The sequence below is a fragment of the Sceloporus undulatus genome, chromosome 1 (genome assembly GCF_019175285.1).
Source record: "Sceloporus undulatus isolate JIND9_A2432 ecotype Alabama chromosome 1, SceUnd_v1.1, whole genome shotgun sequence".
NCBI lineage: Eukaryota > Metazoa > Chordata > Lepidosauria > Squamata > Phrynosomatidae > Sceloporus > Sceloporus undulatus.
In genome coordinates, this window is record NC_056522.1 from 309,130,284 (window position 1) to 309,147,246 (window position 16,963).

Below are 16,963 nucleotides of genomic sequence, written 5' to 3' on the forward strand. Positions count from 1 at the left end.
AGAATATTTCTGCCACAACTATACACCGTGTCCATTCGTCTGCTGCAAAATTTAGGATGGGTAGATGTGCCAGATAATCCTAATCTCTGCTCTTTCCACTGAGTAACAGAGTTGCTAAAGAAAGGATTCACTCAGTAGTTGAACAAATGGTTTAGCACACCAGAGCAAGAGAGGAAAATGTGCATTTCCCCCCTATTGATACCAGATAGTGTCCAGAGCTTTCATTTTTCCTTCCCTGACCAACTCATACTGTACTCAATAGGCCAAATAACAGCTGAAAGTGGAAACATCTTTTTTTCTCTCTGGTTGCTATGGTCTTGATTATAAACAATGTAGCCACTGGCTACATTGCTTTTAATTTTTAAAAACTGGCAGATCTTTAAACAGATTTCAGGTGTCATTTCTGTTTTGACACCTTGCATAGCTAATGCCCAGATCAGAATGAACACATACACACACACACACTTACTTCCAGGTGCTGTCAACTGTCAACGAACAACATGAATGAACAGCATAGCACAATCAGCCTAGGGACAAGGCACATGTCAGCCACTCTGTTCCTCTTCTATATTCACATCCTGCTGGCTATGATCTTTTCACTGAGCAATTTCTGCTTATTCCCTTTTATACGGTTCCCAGGAGCCGAAAAAAGAAGCAAATCGTTTCCTTTCAACAAAAGGCTCAGAACTGACAGAAGTGTGCATATGCATCTGTAACACCATGTCTCCCTCTATATCAGCTTAAAGCATGTTGCAGAGTCCTTCATTTTAAAGCACTTTCCCCATCAAAAATCTCCCAACATATGTAATATTCAGAGAGAACAGCAGGGATGACTATGTACCATACACTTCCTTACACATCTCTAAAACTGAACCCACTCTGGCCGAACCCCCTCTCCTGTCCCACATTGCTTGCTTTTGATTAAATTCTCTAGTTGCTCACCACACATAAAGCTTTGTTAGTTGTGTGTGTTGTTTCTCATTTTGAGCAATGGGTTTATTGGATGCTTTCCCCATGTGCCACTATTCTATACTGCCAAATAAAATGGGAGTGTGTAAGCTAGTGCTGAGAGAAGAATACATAAAGATTTTCTGTTCATGAAAACTACTAAATGCTGATGAGAACCAGATTTAAACAATGATAGGGCTCAAGAAAGGAAGAGAAGAAGGACTGCAGTTGAGTGAGCGACCAATGGTCTTTACTAATAGTAATACTTATTTAAATTAATATTCCATTTGGGGAGCCAATGTGGAACAATAAAATATTAGCCACTTCTTCAACATAATGCTAGCTAGGACAACAATAAAAAACACTAACAATAGTCAAAAATAGTTCAGAACAGGCAGATTTAATATTTTATTTAATATGTTAATGATGGTTGCATTCAAAGCTGAAGAAAAACTTGATTAATCATAAATATTTTAATTTTGTACCACTGCTGATGCAATTATTTCTCTTTTTATATTTAGTTTTCCAATTTCTTTCCCTATTGCAAGCAATCCGCTTGCTATTTTTCCAGCTGCCTCCTTTCTCCAGCTTCTTTAATGTCAACCTTCAGTCACCTTCTCTCCTATAAGAAATTGAGTTGTTAATATTTTAAAGCCCTGCACAGAATGTTCTGTCCCCTGGTTACCATGTAAATATGTATCCATATAGATATGGTTTCCACTCTAACAATGTTTCTAGACTTTTGCTCCCTTCTTAATTAATTTTTTCTACAGGCATTTCCTCAATCTGAAGCACTACAGTTCTTCTTTTTACCCTTACTTTCATTCAGTTGCTGTTTTGGTTCACCCAACTAGCCTTTCAATATATAAATAGCAATGTTCATCTTACGCCTGACTCTGGATAGCTTCCATCTTGTTCCTCAAGTGTTTCTTTGCCTATAATAGACAATCTCCTGCCCATACCTCTACTGGTTCTCCTTCTCTCTGCAGATGAGGCACTTCAAACATTTTCTTCAACACTTAAGTTTCCATCTTCTTCCCATGGAAAATTTATATCTTTTAACTTTTGTCCCTCCTCTCAAACAATCTGACTCTTTTGAATTCATTCCTGCTTTGAGTTTTAAGACTGCACACACAAAGAGCAGAATGCATAATTCTCCCATACTGATATTATGCCCACTTTATATCCTATGTCAAAATGAACATACACTGCTTCCCTTTCAATGAGTATCTCACTTTTCGCACATGCCATTTAACCAAAATAAATATCTACTATAAAGATATATCTATACTAAGTGGAACAAAGTTCCCATGACCTCGAATACAAACCAAGAAGACCTCCCCAAACAACCTGTCCAAGACCAATTTAACTTTAAAGAGTAGAACTAGGAAAGAGGCAAAGACTTAAAAGAAACTGAATCATTTGGCAGACCAATGACAAAAATAGAGTTCCTGCCAAAGGCATTGCCCTTTCAAGTGGAGTGGGGGAAAGCAGAGTCATGAGAAGGAAAGTGGAAGATAGATGGAGCTTTCAGCAATAAAGTTTCCCTCTGCCTTTTTTTCCTGCTCTAGCTTCTCCCTTGAAGAAGGCAACAGCAAGCTGAGAAAGGCACCTTTTTGTCTTTTCCAGGAAAAGAAACCAGAAATAAAGTCTTGGTGATAAATTATGCAGCACTTTTGTACCAACACTTCTCTGTCAGATAAATTTTTCTCCCAGAGTTTTTCATGGCCAACTTCAGTTCACCTCTGTTAATACCACACCCTCTGCAGCAGAGATAAAGTCAGAGATGATAACAGGTCAAGGCTCAGTGCAAGTCAGTGAGACTGTCCCTAAACCTGTTCTCAATTTCATCCTCCCCCAATCTCTTCTTCCAACCTGGAAACGTCTCCAAGTGTTAAAAGATAATCTTAAACATTTCCCAAAAGGCTTTACAGGGAATACATCATTGTGATTCATGCTCTGGAATGAAGAGAACAAGAAAAGCACATGAAAAGAACGGAGTTTGTTCTACTGGCTTTAAGAGATGCCCAGAGGCACCACAGAGGTTTGCTTCTCTGTAAATCAAAACTGTAGAAATCCAGAAAATGGTGCTAAACAATTGAACGCCAGGAAGCAGGGAAATTGGGCACTATTTAACTGCTTCTCCTGGTTACAGCCAACTTCAGGCTATTTGGAAAAACAGCACACATGCCACATCACCAGTACAAATGTAATAGGCGAAAACAAAGTGACAACAGGGGTCATATGAGAAATGCAAGGAAGAGATGGGGGGGCTAGATTGTGAGAGTTCCTATGAGAGAGCTATGAGAGTTAGCCCAATTATGTCTGAACATTAACAAACTATACAACAAAAACCTTGCTACTATGCAACTCTATAACCGTGGAGGAGTTATCTGTGAGTTACAAAGAAGATACTGAAGATCTCGCCTTACTTAATAACAAAGCTCAAACCAGTGTGCTAGTGATTAGTAGATGTGTTTTGCAGATAGTTTCACTGCTGATAATGTTTGGATTTCTTGAAATTAATATTCACCACAGGGCACCCAGTGTTGAAATATTCCCTAATGTTCACAACAATAGGATTTTGCCAGTGCACTTTCGCTCCTGTCACTATTACTAGCTACATTTTTTGAGTGATCAAGGTGTTGCACACAAGACCCACATAAGAATTGGGACAGTTTTGCAGATGATTATATGGGTGTTAAAAACCACTTCAGAACAGTCTTACAAGCAGTGTCAACTATAGAGGAAAACAAGTATTCAAATGGCAGATGACTGTCATTTCCAATTCCAATCTTACGTGGGGTAATTGTATGAAGGTGTTTTAAACTGCTGTGCATTTTCTAAGAAGGAACATACACTTGCAACTCTTTTGCTTGTATCTGGTTAGCTATATAAATCAATTGAACGGACTCATAAATTATATTATCCAACACTTGCTGTCTATAAACCAAAGATTTCACACGTTCTGTTAGGATTTTTTAATGGATTAATTGCCATAAAAGTAAATAAATTTGCAATCACAGGTGTTTATGTATGTGCATTCACCGCGAATGTACACCGACCAACTGAAGGCTATTTTCAGTTCTTCATCTCCTCACCAGTTTTCCCATATTTTAAATTATTTTGCCTATAAAGAAATATATCTGGGTGCTATTCAGTATAACTCTGTCTGGCAACTGTTGCTGTTATTGATGTTATTTACTGTCTCCTCTCTCAGCCTCAAATAAAGCTAATAAAATTGAGGAAAAGACTCTTCAGTTTTACTGTTTTTGCTTTCTCTCCCTCTCAAAAAAGTAAATGCAAGTACATCAATGCTGATGTATATAGCAATACTTTAATATTTATAGAAACCTGATGAAAGATCATGACAAACAAGGCTTTCTTTCTCTTTATCATGCCAGTTTTAACAGAGAATGGGAATGGTGAAATAAACTGTGGGTGGGCATACAGGAAGGCAATGGAGAAAGAGAGGTAATACATCAGCTGTATCTTGACTGGACCTTGTCCAAGCTAAGAGGGAAATAGGCTAGCATTTAGGGTAAGCATGTTCAGAAAAACTTTCTCCTACACTGACAGAAGAGGGCAAGCATAACTTGTGAATGGAGCATAACAACTTAAGTGTGAAAGATTTGTGGGAAATCATTAAAGCTACTGAAAAACCTATATATTACTTAAGTCCAGAAAAAGAGTTTTTATACGATTTACCACACTTTCTCAAAGGAACAATACCCCGTATCTTTCATTATAATTATAAGGCAATGGCATATATGCACATTAATTTGCAAAGCAGCCATGAATTCCAAATCAAGTGACAAAACTTAGCTGACCAACAGCTGTTCACACACTGTAATGCCAGTAATTAAAACAGATAAAGGAAGAAATGAAGGAATACTTTTTACTCTTGCCTTTTCTATACTTGCTTTATTCACATTCACATTACACTGCAACTTAGAGTTGCTTTCAGTGGATTTTACTTTGTGCTGAATTACCCTTTTGCATGTCTTGCAATATCCTCTAACATGCATTCAAACCACTGAAGAATAATTACATTAGGCAAGAAAATAAACACATTATGTACTTAATTCACTGTAGCTTGAAGACTCCATGTATGTAATAGACTATGTTACCGCTACACGTGGGAACTACTATGGAAGAACATTGAAAAACTATGTATGAACTCATCTACATCCAAGCAAGCAAAAAACACAACTTACCTTTATTAATTACATACAAATGAACATACCATACCATGAACATAACTTCTGGATTTGCAATTTAGTACTAGCAGTGCAGTGGAGGATACCCCTTATTTCCCCCTTCTATATCAGCAAACTTTGTTCCATGGAGATGGAGAAAAAGGTTTTAATTAATATCCCTAACACTCTATTTTTGAGCAGTTCAGAGAACAAAATCTCATATAAGACTGACGCCGAACATAACAGCTGTGTCAGTGAACCAATGATCCTGCAAACCCAATGGTAAAAGCTGAACCATTAGGCACATTAACTTCATGGATGACAGCTGCGATTAGTGTTCTTTGTCAGGATCTGTGTGAAATGCAGACAGCCACTAAATACAGTATGCCAATTAATGCAGTGTGAGCATGCTGCATGCCAAGAGAAGCCCAGCTCAAAGGTAAAGCCAGCATATTTAAAGAGGCACTCTCATATCTTTCAGGAAGGAAAGATTAATCAAACCCCTGAGCAGGTTTTTTACTAATATTAAAGCATCAGCCACAGAAATGACAATGGGAAGGAAAGAAAGAAAGAAAAGCTTTGTTTCTTGAATCTTTTCGGTCCCTGCATTTGACTCTCAAGAACAGGTTCATTATTTTCTGTAAAATCACTGCGTTCAATACATCACTTCTCTGGAGCATGAACTCATCCTTTACATCTACATTAGCCTTGCAGCATTAGTAGCCAGGCTAAACACACTAAAGGCACAAGATCCTCTCTGAACTTGGAAACTAAGAGTCAGCTGTGATAAGTACTATATATACTCGACTATAAGTCAACTTCATGTATAAGTTGAAGGCAAGTTTTGGGGCCAAAATTATGGATTTTGCTATGACCCGTGGATAAGTTGAGGGTAAAATTTAAGGGCATATAACAAAGGATCTAAAGGATGAAGCAAAGCAAAACAATGTCAGAGAACTTATGAAATGAACTCTATGTGCTTACTCTTAAGACTGGATAGATGAGAGAGTAGAGGGGGTCAGTGCTTCACATATTATACTCTTGCTTTTCATCAGGAGATGGTTCCTTCTTTTAAATAAGAGTTAAGATACAGTATTTACATTGACCCGTGGATAAGTTGAGTCAGGTTTTTGGGGGTCAATTTTTGACCTAAATTTCTAGACTTATACAAGAGTATATACAGTACTTGGATGGGAGACTGACAAAAAAATACCAGATGTGTAGACTATATTTCAGAGGGAGGAACTGCAAAATCACCTTTCATGGGGTTTTCCTTCCCTATGAAATTGATGGGAGAAGCAGTTAAATCAATACACAACTAAAGGGCATACACACACACAGAGAGAGAGAGAGAGAGAGAGAGAGAGAGAGCATGCTGTGGCCACAAATTTAAGAGAGACAGGGAGGGCAATTTGCAAAATCCAGACATCTTCCTTTGTCACATAAACATCTGCCGTGATGAAAATGTCTAAATTGCAAGCAGCTTCTGTACTTGTCAATTTTACTCCTAGAGAAAGCTCTTAAATCCTTAATGAGCAAAGGTGAAAAAGCAACCACCTTCAGTACTGACCATGCTTTTGAGGCTTATTTTGTTTTCTCCACCACTTGTTTGGGCTTGAATCATTACAAGAAAAAGTCCAACCAGACAGAAATAGCAATGAAGGTTTATATCACAGTGGACCTTTGTTATACGCTGGGGTTTAGTTCCAAGATCCCCCATGGATAACAAATTCTGTGTATGCTCAAGTTCCATTAAAAATAATGACATAGCAAAATGGTGTCCCTTACAAAAAAAATGGAAAATCAAGGTTTGATATTTGAAATGTATACTTTTTTTTAACATTTTCAAACCGTGGATGCTTGAATCAGTGTATAAAAAATCCATGTATAAGAAGGGCTGACTGTACAAGCAATGTCAGTTTACAGTACCAAATAAAAGAAAAGTTACCACCTTTACATAGCCAGTCAGCCATCTTTCACTATTTGTTTAAATCTTTTTCACAGTACTGTATGAAGAAAAAGGAATAAATGGAGCTTTAAATTTCCAGAGACCACAAAGATGGAAATGGTGATATGGGATCTCAACAGATATGTTTAAGTAGAATCCTATTTTATCTCACTTTGGAAACAACAAAAAGTTTCATATTTCTATACTTCTACAGAACCCATGTGTATGTGTGTACACCTTCAGGTCACTTGTTGACTTATTGCAACCGCATGAATTTCACAGGATTTTAGGCAAAAAATACTGTGCGGCGTTTTTGCCAGTTCCTTCTTCTGAATTATAACCTACAACACCAGGTTAGCACAACTTTCTTCCTCTTCTTCTTCTCCTTCCGTTTGTAATGCATTTCACACAGAAACCATTTCAGGGTATCACAGCTAGTTTTAAGGGTACATGGGGGATAGGAAATATCCCTCACTATTTCAGTTAACAGAACAGCAAAATCCTGGCCTAAATAATTAAATACCCTAAGCAAACTTTTCTGATTGTTTATCCAAATGTGTCTGAAAACATTTGCAATAAACAAACAATTATTTGTAATCTTCACTCATAATCACCAGTAAATGGCTCCTGGAACAAATCAAGCCTCAACTCTCACTCCAAGTCAAAATGACTGAACTGAGGCTATTGTACCTTGGACATACCATGAGACATCACTGGGAATGACGATAAAGGGGAAGGCAATGGAGAATAGAAAAATCACACGTTAAGTGGATTAACTCAGTCAAGGAAGCCATGGTCCCAAGTTTGCAAGACATGAACATGGTTGTTAATAACAGGATCACCTGCAGTTTTCTCAGTCATAGCATTACTATAATGTAAAGCCCACTTGATAGCACATAACAGCAAAAAGAACTTAAGGGAACCAAATTTCTGTATGAGAAACTTTTACAATTTTTATGCACCCTCTTGCAATTTTCACCTAGTGGGAAATTTCTATAAATACAATCTTTCAAGCTGATTACAAGTGCACTTTGTAATAAGCACTTCATTATACATGAACTTTATTATAATGCATCTTTGAAAGCTTCTTAATGTATACATATTTTTTGTGTGAACTCCAGTCTGTTTATTAAATCTGGAGTTCACACATCCCTCTGCCCATCCCTCTGCTTTTTTTTTTTTTATCCCTGGCATGTTATCATTTTGTTTAAACTGTCTGTAAATATACTATACATACACCTTGCAATCTTCATTCTTAGATAAATGGAGAAGTGTCTGTTAACATTTCTGTCTTGTTTTTAGAGCCATAAACATTTTTTCTGTGTTGAGAAGCAAACACTACTGAAGCCATACTGGGAAAATACATTTCACCTCTACGGAAATATGTCGGCTGTTGTAGACTGAAAGTATTTGTAATGATCTATTATTAATCACTAGTGTTAAATGGCTCAAACTAGTGACACATACAATTTAGAATTGAAATGATTTTATACAATATTTCTTTACTTTAGATTCCCCTAAACATCACAGTTGTCATTACAGAGAAGTATATCTGCCTTTTAAATCTAAAAGACAGTAAAGAAATTATTTTTTATAATCTCTTACATGATATTAACACTTTGTCTTTCTGAACCTGCAGCTATGAACTCAAATTGACCCAACTATACATTTAGAGCCTACAAAGTGCTTTAAAGATGAGAAACATTTGTGTCTGCAAAGTGCTCCTTTATATGCTACTAATAAACTATGTTCTCCAGTTCCCAGACAAAGTGATTTTTTCCATTACTTATATCTATACATGATAAGGTGTAAATTATAAACACATTTCAAGACATTCCTGCCTGGTGATCAAATTTGTTTGCATATAGTAGATCAGACAATCCCAATATCCAAAGTAGCATAAGTAGTAATGATTCTGGAAGCAATAAATGAGAAATCAGAGGCCCCAAAAGATACAAGAGTCTTCCTAGGTCACATAATCAGTAGCAAAGACAAAGAGTAGAATTTATGCATCACTGTCTGCATGTTCTAAATGCTTTCCTCCCTGATGGGTGAAACAGAAATGGCCCAAACAACATAAAAGTTTCACTTTAGTCTGATTTTCTGAAGAGTTTAGTTCACAGAAAGCTGCTGTGGTAAAATTCCAATCTTGAAAAGCAGTTAAGAAATGAAGTAAATCATCTCGTATAAGTCAATCACATATACTGTATTAACAAAATAATATTAGTGTAATAATAATTGTCTGCTATTCTGCATTTCAGAACACATAACTTTCCTCCATTAACTGGCTTTTCTTTGGCTAGCTCAGTACATGCTGGAAGCCTCACCATTCCTGCCTATCAAGGCAAGAGGGAGGAGCAACCCATTTCAGGATACATATCCAGCAATAATGCCAATGAAAAAAGCACAAAATACATCATGCAAATTTTCAAAGATCCAGTGGTTTCTTCATCAGAGAGGAATGGCCTCTGCCTACATTGATATCCTTCCAGACCATGCTAACTGACAATAACAAAACCAATATGTTGACAAAATGCAGGCCTGTGTAGGCCATCATCCTTTTTTCTTCTTCCCCTGTATGATTTTAATATCCTTGCCTGCTGATGAAGAAGCCAGTGGAGCTTCAAAGGTCTGCATGATGTATTTTGTGCATTTTGGGTTGGCCCAATAGAGATACAGTGTGTGTGTGCCCCATATGCAGGCTTGCCATCCACAGCTATAAGCTTACGTGGATGGAAAACCCCAGATGTTACCATGGTGTGTGCACCCATGGCGACCGCAGCTATTAAAACAAACAGGACCTGAGGTCCTGTGTTTTTTTTTTTGCCATATGCAGGGCGGGGGGTCTGGAATGGATCCCCTGTGTGTACAAAGGGCCCACTGTATCACTGTTCTGTGGATTCTGGATGTTATTCCATATCTGGATATTCAATCTTCACAGTCAGGAAATTTGCAGACAATTTTGAGCACAGTCTTTGCCGTCACTGGCCTCAGGATCTTCTACAATCCAGTATTTAACTTTGAGTTACTTGAAGTAATAATGAAGACTGTCTCCAAGTATGTGTAGTTCATCTCACTCAATAGGAAAAGGGTCATAACTGAAGTAGAATGCATGTGTTGGTCAGAACAGCCCCAGGTCCAGTTTAGTGAAAAGTAGCTTAGGTTGTGTGGCTTGGAAAAAATCTATGTTTAACACCCTCAAAGTTGAATTCAAAGATATTGCTGTGTTAATCTAAAATATCAGTGTGTAAGAGGACTTGCAGCACCTCTGAGACTGTGTGAAAGAAGCTGAAGCATAAGCTTTTGTAGACTTAGCCTACATCTTTAGATATGTGGAGTTAACTGGTGCCCAACAAGGACCTTTATCATCACTGTATAAATAGCCATACAAAACTTGTAGGTATGGTAATGAGGTGACACGTACAGTCTTATCTATGGTCATCGAAAGAAAAAGGCATGAGAAAAGGTGTTGCCTGAGGTCAGGGTGGGTGGAATGAGGTGTGTGCAGGCTCTGAACCAGAAAAGAGATATGTTAAACTAGTTAAGACCATCCAGTGTTATACGTAGTGTGCCAGAAAGCCACTGACTTTATTCACTGTTGATGGACTGGAGTTTGTGGACATATAGTAATTAAGCTGCTTCTCTTTCCAACTTTCCTTTGAAATTTTTTGTTTGTTTTTGTTCAGGTACTGCTGTCCTGAAGTCAGAGATGGAATGCCCAAGAAGATTTAAATGTTATGCAAAAGGTTTTTCTGTGTTCTCATTCCTAATATCTGCTTTATGTCAATGTATCCTAGGGTGTAGAGGCTGGCCTATTTGTCCAATGTAGAGTGCTAAAGGGGAGCACTGTTGACAGAGGAGAGCAATGTCATATTTGAGGATGAGCTGGTGAAAGTGCCTCTAATATTGTGGGTTACATTAAGTTGTGGGTTATATGATCAAGGTTGTTCTGGAAAAAGAACCAGTTTTGGTGTTGTGGTACAACTTTGGAGACCAGAGTTCAAGTCTCCACTTATACAGTACATGGAAACCCACACAGGGTGACCTTAGGCAAGTCAGTCTCTCAGCCTCAGAAGAAGGCAATGGCAAATCCTCCTCGAATAAATCAAGAAAACCCCGTGGCCTTAAGGTCACCATAAAGCAGACATGATTTGAATACACACAACTACAAAACACCTTGAAGAACACTAACTGAAAACCAGACAATACTGGGTAACAGAGTCAATATAAGGAAATACAGGAAAATGTCATAAAACATTCTTAGTTTCTATCCAGAATGCTCATCTTCAGGATTCCAGTCAACTGGCCAATGTTCCTCCAAAATACTACATTCCACTCAGCCGACCATGTTTTTCACTTGTTCTTTTTCAATACTCACAAGTCTATGGTTACTGAGAATGTCAAATCCTCAGTGAGATGCTTTTGGGGAGGCAGGGTGCCATGTATGATTTCTTTGTGGGGAAGTTATATCTGCAAAACTGGGGTTCACCCAGACATGCTTTCAGTGGTGTATTTTTCAGTGACTTAATTTTGACTCATAACATTTCAGTTCTCATCACCTGAACTTGATAGTGGGGGAGCAATAAAGATAATAAAACAGTAAGAAACATATCTCCAGAGATGCATGCAAGCACCAGTTCAGATGCAGACAGATTATCTAGGTATCTAGATAGGAACAGATTTGATCCTTTATGGTGGACTTGCCAGGGACAGGAACACATTCAACATCCACTTTGCTAGATGTCTCTTTTCAAATACTGTACATCACTTTATTTTCTTTCATACAAATGAAGGAATGCCACTCGTTTTTTATGAGTGAAAATAAAGCACTGGACAGCACCACATCAAAAACAACTGACACATCTCACATGACAAAAGCCCCTTGAGATCTGAAGCTTGAAAGCTAAGCCTTTCCCCAAAGACCTTCACTAAACTACAACTCCCATCAACCTTAGGCAGCACAGACAAGAATTAGAAATGTAGGGATCCAGAGTTCAACAACACTGGGAGGACCACATAATTCCCACCTTTGCCACATGGAACAGCACAAATGCAAATGCTGAGTCTACAAACAAAGAAAGTAGACTGCTGAAATTCAGTACAGTAATTCCATCAAGGAAGCTCAAGTGATGATGCAGCTTGAGTTCAATGGGGTGTAACCTCAGTAATTAAGGTCACAGTATTAATAGAGGAAAAAGGTTGCTATCTGAAAGCAATCAGTCTTTCACGTACAGTATACTAAACCTATCCTAAATTTAAGCCTAAATGCCAGAATCTTCTCACAGTGCTGGGAACAGAGCAGCACACTTAAAAGATGTTGCTCTCTTCAGTCAAGCTAGCACAAAATGATTCCTGCAGACATCAACATACTGCCACTTACAAGCAAGCATGACAAATGACCTGCACTTTATAGCAAACCATCCCCCCAAACAGTCATTAACTGCCAGGACACATTAACTAGAAGCACCTGGGTAAAAGCCAAAAAAATTCCACCCAGTCCTTTCAACTAAGCAGTGATCCAGCAGCTCTTGCCTTTACATTCTTCCTTCTTGCTCTCATTGAATGTGTGGTGAAGAATCCCGCACTTAACAATAACAGAAATCAAAGGGCAGCTCTATCTAGCATTTTAAAGCTATCCATTCTACCATCACAGGGATGTGTGTGTGTGTGTGCAGTCAGATTCTGATTAGAAAGGAACTGTTTAAGCTAAACACGGCCCCATTGTGCCCCCAGGCCAACGCTTACGAAAATGATGATGAGAGCCTATATTTTCAGATCAGAAACTTCCTCCAACTTCCAGTCAGCATCTGGAGAGACAGGTGGATAAAATTACATGGCAGCAGCCAAAAGGAGACAAACGTAACAGGAAGATGCACTTCTGCCATTCTTCTAACTTCCCTCTATAAAACACTCTAACTAATTCATAAACAGCAACAGATGCCTATTCCCTTCTCCAGGAAAAGTGATATTACTGTTATTCTACCAACATTTATTTAGTACCAGCAATATGCTCAACACTAACTTATGAGCCATAATAATTTATATTTACATTTAACTGGTAATAATTCTGCAAAATAATTCTGACAGACAGGCAAAATAGGTAGAAATAATTGTTTCCTTTCTTGTTTAGTTACTTGCCAACTCCTAATATTTTGGAGAGCCAGCCTAGTGTGGTGGTTTGAGTGTTGGACTATGACCCTGGAGACCAGGGTTTGGTTCCCAGCTTGGCCATAAAAACCATGCGGTGACCTTGGGCAAGTCACGCTCTCTCAGCCTCAGGGAAAAGCAATGGCAAACCTCCTCCAAACAAATCTTGCCAAGAAAATCCCCCATGATAGGTTTTTGCCTTAGGGACGCCATAAGTGGGAAACAACTTGAGGGCAGAGAACAACAATAACATTTTGGCATTATGTTCCACAGTGTGTCTCCTTTCACATGTACACATTCATATACTGCCACTCTGAAGACTGCCAGGATCTGAAAAAGGAAAGAGAAATGGCAGCACAAATTTCCACCCAACTCCAGCGGTACCTTTAAGGGGCTTGTCTAGTAAGGAGAGCAGCTGCATTCCTGTTGAGGAAGGGCCGCTGTCCCAACATGCAACCCAGGCTAGAAATAACCTGCACACATACAACCTTCCAGCACTGCATTCAACAATGCTAAAGTCTCTCTCACTCACTCACCCACAACAGAGAAAGTCACAAAAGGGGGGGGGGGAGGAAAGGGAAGGGGAAAAGGGAAACAGAAGCAAGAGGCAGGATGTAAAAGGGCTAAATTTATTAGATGAACTTCAGAAGAAAAGCAGGGAGGGTGGGCACTGATACATCAAAAGGGAAGGCTGCCTCTTAGGCAAAAGGAGGGGGGGAGACGGACATGTTTCCAGGCATGAATACATCCAAGGAAGCTGAGATCATTTTTCGGTGGTGGTGGCTTTCTAAGGATCCGGCTGGGTTGGAGGAAGAAAGCTTTGAAAGCTGTGACAAGAAAGTGGATCAATGGTTCAGGCGAGTCAAGAATATATTAGGAACTAAAATAGACTGAGACCAAGAACTTACTCACACACACAAACTAGGCGTGTGTGAGACAGATGGGACAATGGCTGCATCCACATTGCAGAAATAATCCAATGTGACACCACTTTAAGGGCCATGGCTCCATGCTATGGACAATGCTGGGAAGTGTCGTTTGTTGTGGCACCAGAGTGCTCTGGTGCCACAACAAAGGACACTTCCAGCAGCTCATAGCATGGAGCCATGGCCCTTAAATGATGTCACTGGATTATTTCTGCAATGTGGATGCGGCAAGACAAACGCCAAGGAGGGCGGAAGCAAGCAGGTAGTTAGCTCAACAGGAGGCCCCATGTGCTGGCGCCAGAAACTCCCCAGCACCTCTTGCAAATTAGCCCCTGTCGCCTCCGCTCCACACCGCCTCCTGCATGCAAAAAAGGCCTTAATTTGAGCAGAGTTCATCAGAGGCTTTGCCCCACCACCTTTTCTTCCCAATACAGTAGTAAAGGTGGAGGAAGTGGACACAGTTTCAGGACTCTTGAATACGTGGAGGGCCATCAGCCCTGGTACATAGAAAGGGGATAGTACGTGTGTTAATACTGCAAACTCAGTTCCTGCCAAGTGAGAGCCAGTGTGGCCTACTGCTGCTGCGTGTTATATTTATTTATATCCCCACTCTTTCAGGACCGGGACCCCGTGCGGCTACACACATTAAGAGAAATAAAACTAAAAAGAGAGAAAAGTGATACATTAAAAGAGAATTAAACTGTGACAGAAACTGGTGTAGTGGTTTGAGTGTTGGGCTGTGCCTCTGGAGACCAGGGTTCGAATCCCAGCTCAGCACGGAAACCTACTGACTGACCTTGGGCAAGTCACACTCTCTCAGCCTCAGGGAAAGGCCAGGGACAACCTCTTCTGAACGAATCTTGCCAAGATAAACCCCCAGGTAGGGTCGCCCTAGGGTCACCCTAAGTAGGAAGGACTTGAAGAACACAGTGACAACAATATGTGGAAAGTATTATTCCAACTAATAACAATAATAACTTTATTTCTATCCCTCCTCTCTGTCCATTCTACCAGCAGAAACTAAACACAACTCCCTCTCTCTCACAGCCCCACATTCACACACAACTGGAGGATGCGCCCCCTTCTCCTCTGAGAAACCCAAGGGGCTGGAAAAGAAGGGGGCCAAGAAGTCAGGGCAGGTCCTCCAATGGGAGCAGTCTTTGTGCCCAAACTCTGGTTCCCGCGGAAATTAAGCAAAGGCTGCACCTTGAGGGAGGGAGGAAGGCAGCCTCGCTTTGAAGCGAGAAAGGTAAAAATCGCCCCCTCCCCCAAAAAAAAGAGCGAAACCCCATGGAAAGGTAGGGAGAGAAAGTCCCTGCCAGACTGTGGCGCCTGCCAAGAACCCCCAGGGCTTTCCCTAGTCAAGTCAACAGAGAAGGGGCCCAAGAAGAGTGCCTCTGAGCACGTGCTGAGCGCCTTTGAGGGGGGGACACCTAAGGGGGTTGCGAGGCTGGGCTGCCAGGACTGAGGACACCTCTCTCTCTCTCTCTCACACCCCCACCCCTGGGACTTTCCCCCAAACTGAGCTGGCCATCCTCTCTGCGCCCAGGAGGGACCAAATGTCCAAAGGAGGCCGCAAAATGTAAGGCATTCAAGGGGAAAAGCGAAGGCATGGAACTCAGAAGACTGCGCCTCTTAGTCCTGCTCCAAATGGAGGACCTTTGGGCATAACTCCTGGAGGCTGAAAGGGAGGGCAGGTCCTGGAAAAGGAGGACCAAGCCTGGTCCCCCTGAGTTTACAGTTCTCCTATAAAGGTAAACCCATGCTTCTTTTTCCTGTTTCAAGGGGAGGATTTTTGGGAATTGGTCTTGGAGATTGAACGAAAGGACAGGTCCTGGAAAAAGAGGACCAAGTCTGATCACCCCGAGTTAAAAACACTCCTCTAAAGGCGAAGCCATCGCCCTGCTCCCAATGGAGGACCCTTTGGGAAGCCCTGCTGGGCAGGAGGCTGGAAGGGAGGACCAAAGCTGGTCACCCTGAGTTTAAAGCCCTCCTATGAAGGTAAAGCCATGCTTCTTAGTCCTGCTCCAAGGGAGGGCCAAGTCTGATCAGCCCGAGTTCAAGGTAAACCCATGGCCCTGCTCCCAATGGAGGACCTTTGGGCATCCCTCCCGGGCAGGAGGCTGGAAAAGGAGGACCGAGTCTGGCCCCTTCCTGGAGTTTCGAGGGCGCTTACCTGCTTGGGAGAGAAGGGCTCCCAGCTGCAGCAGCAAGAAGAGCAGGAGGGTCGGGGCTGGGCTGGGCGGCAGGAGGAGACCCCTCGGCTGCCTCATGGTGGCTAGCCCTGCAAGAACCAGGCGGGCTTCCCTCTCTTCCTCCTCCTCTCCCTGGCTGCCTGGAGGGGGAAAGTTGGGCTCCTTCTTTCCTCCCTTCCTTCTGCAGAGCTGGGCGACCTTGCTGTGGCCGAAGACTGGCTGAAGAACTGCTGTGGCTCCTTTGCGCAGCAGCAGCAGCCCTCCTCCTCCTCCTCTGCAGGCAGCAGCCAGGGCTCTGGTTCTGGCTGGGGCTCTCCTCCTGCTCCTCCTCAGCTCCGCCTGCCCAGCCCAGGCCAGGTCCAGCCCTCCCAGGAGGAGGAGTCCCGCCAAGGAGCCAGGCAGAGCTTCCCAAAATTTTCCAGGGTTGCATCCACACTGGAGAAATATCCCGGTTTGGCACCGCTTTAACTGCCCTGTCCACCAAAGTATGCCAGATAAAACTTCATACTGTCTTCATTTAAAGTGCCACAAGACATGTTCATGTGCGTCTGCTACAATGTAGGTACCCAGCAAGGACCTAGAAGGGGGTTTAGTTTAATC

The 16,963-nt window shown here is 41.1% G+C and overlaps 1 protein-coding gene across 3 annotated transcripts in view; it reads right to left on the reverse strand.

Annotated features, from left to right (window-relative positions):
* LRP4 (LDL receptor related protein 4) overlaps window positions 1-16,655 on the reverse strand; it is a 136,982-nt gene extending 120,327 nt beyond the window's left edge. For all 3 annotated transcript variants that reach the window (XM_042455715.1, XM_042455704.1, XM_042455724.1), the window contains exon 1: window positions 16,345-16,655. In XM_042455715.1, the coding sequence (XP_042311649.1) occupies window positions 16,345-16,441 (97 nt within the window). In that variant the 5' untranslated portion in view covers window positions 16,442-16,655. The remainder of the gene's footprint in view (window positions 1-16,344) is intronic.
* Window positions 16,656-16,963: the final 308 nt, after the last annotated feature.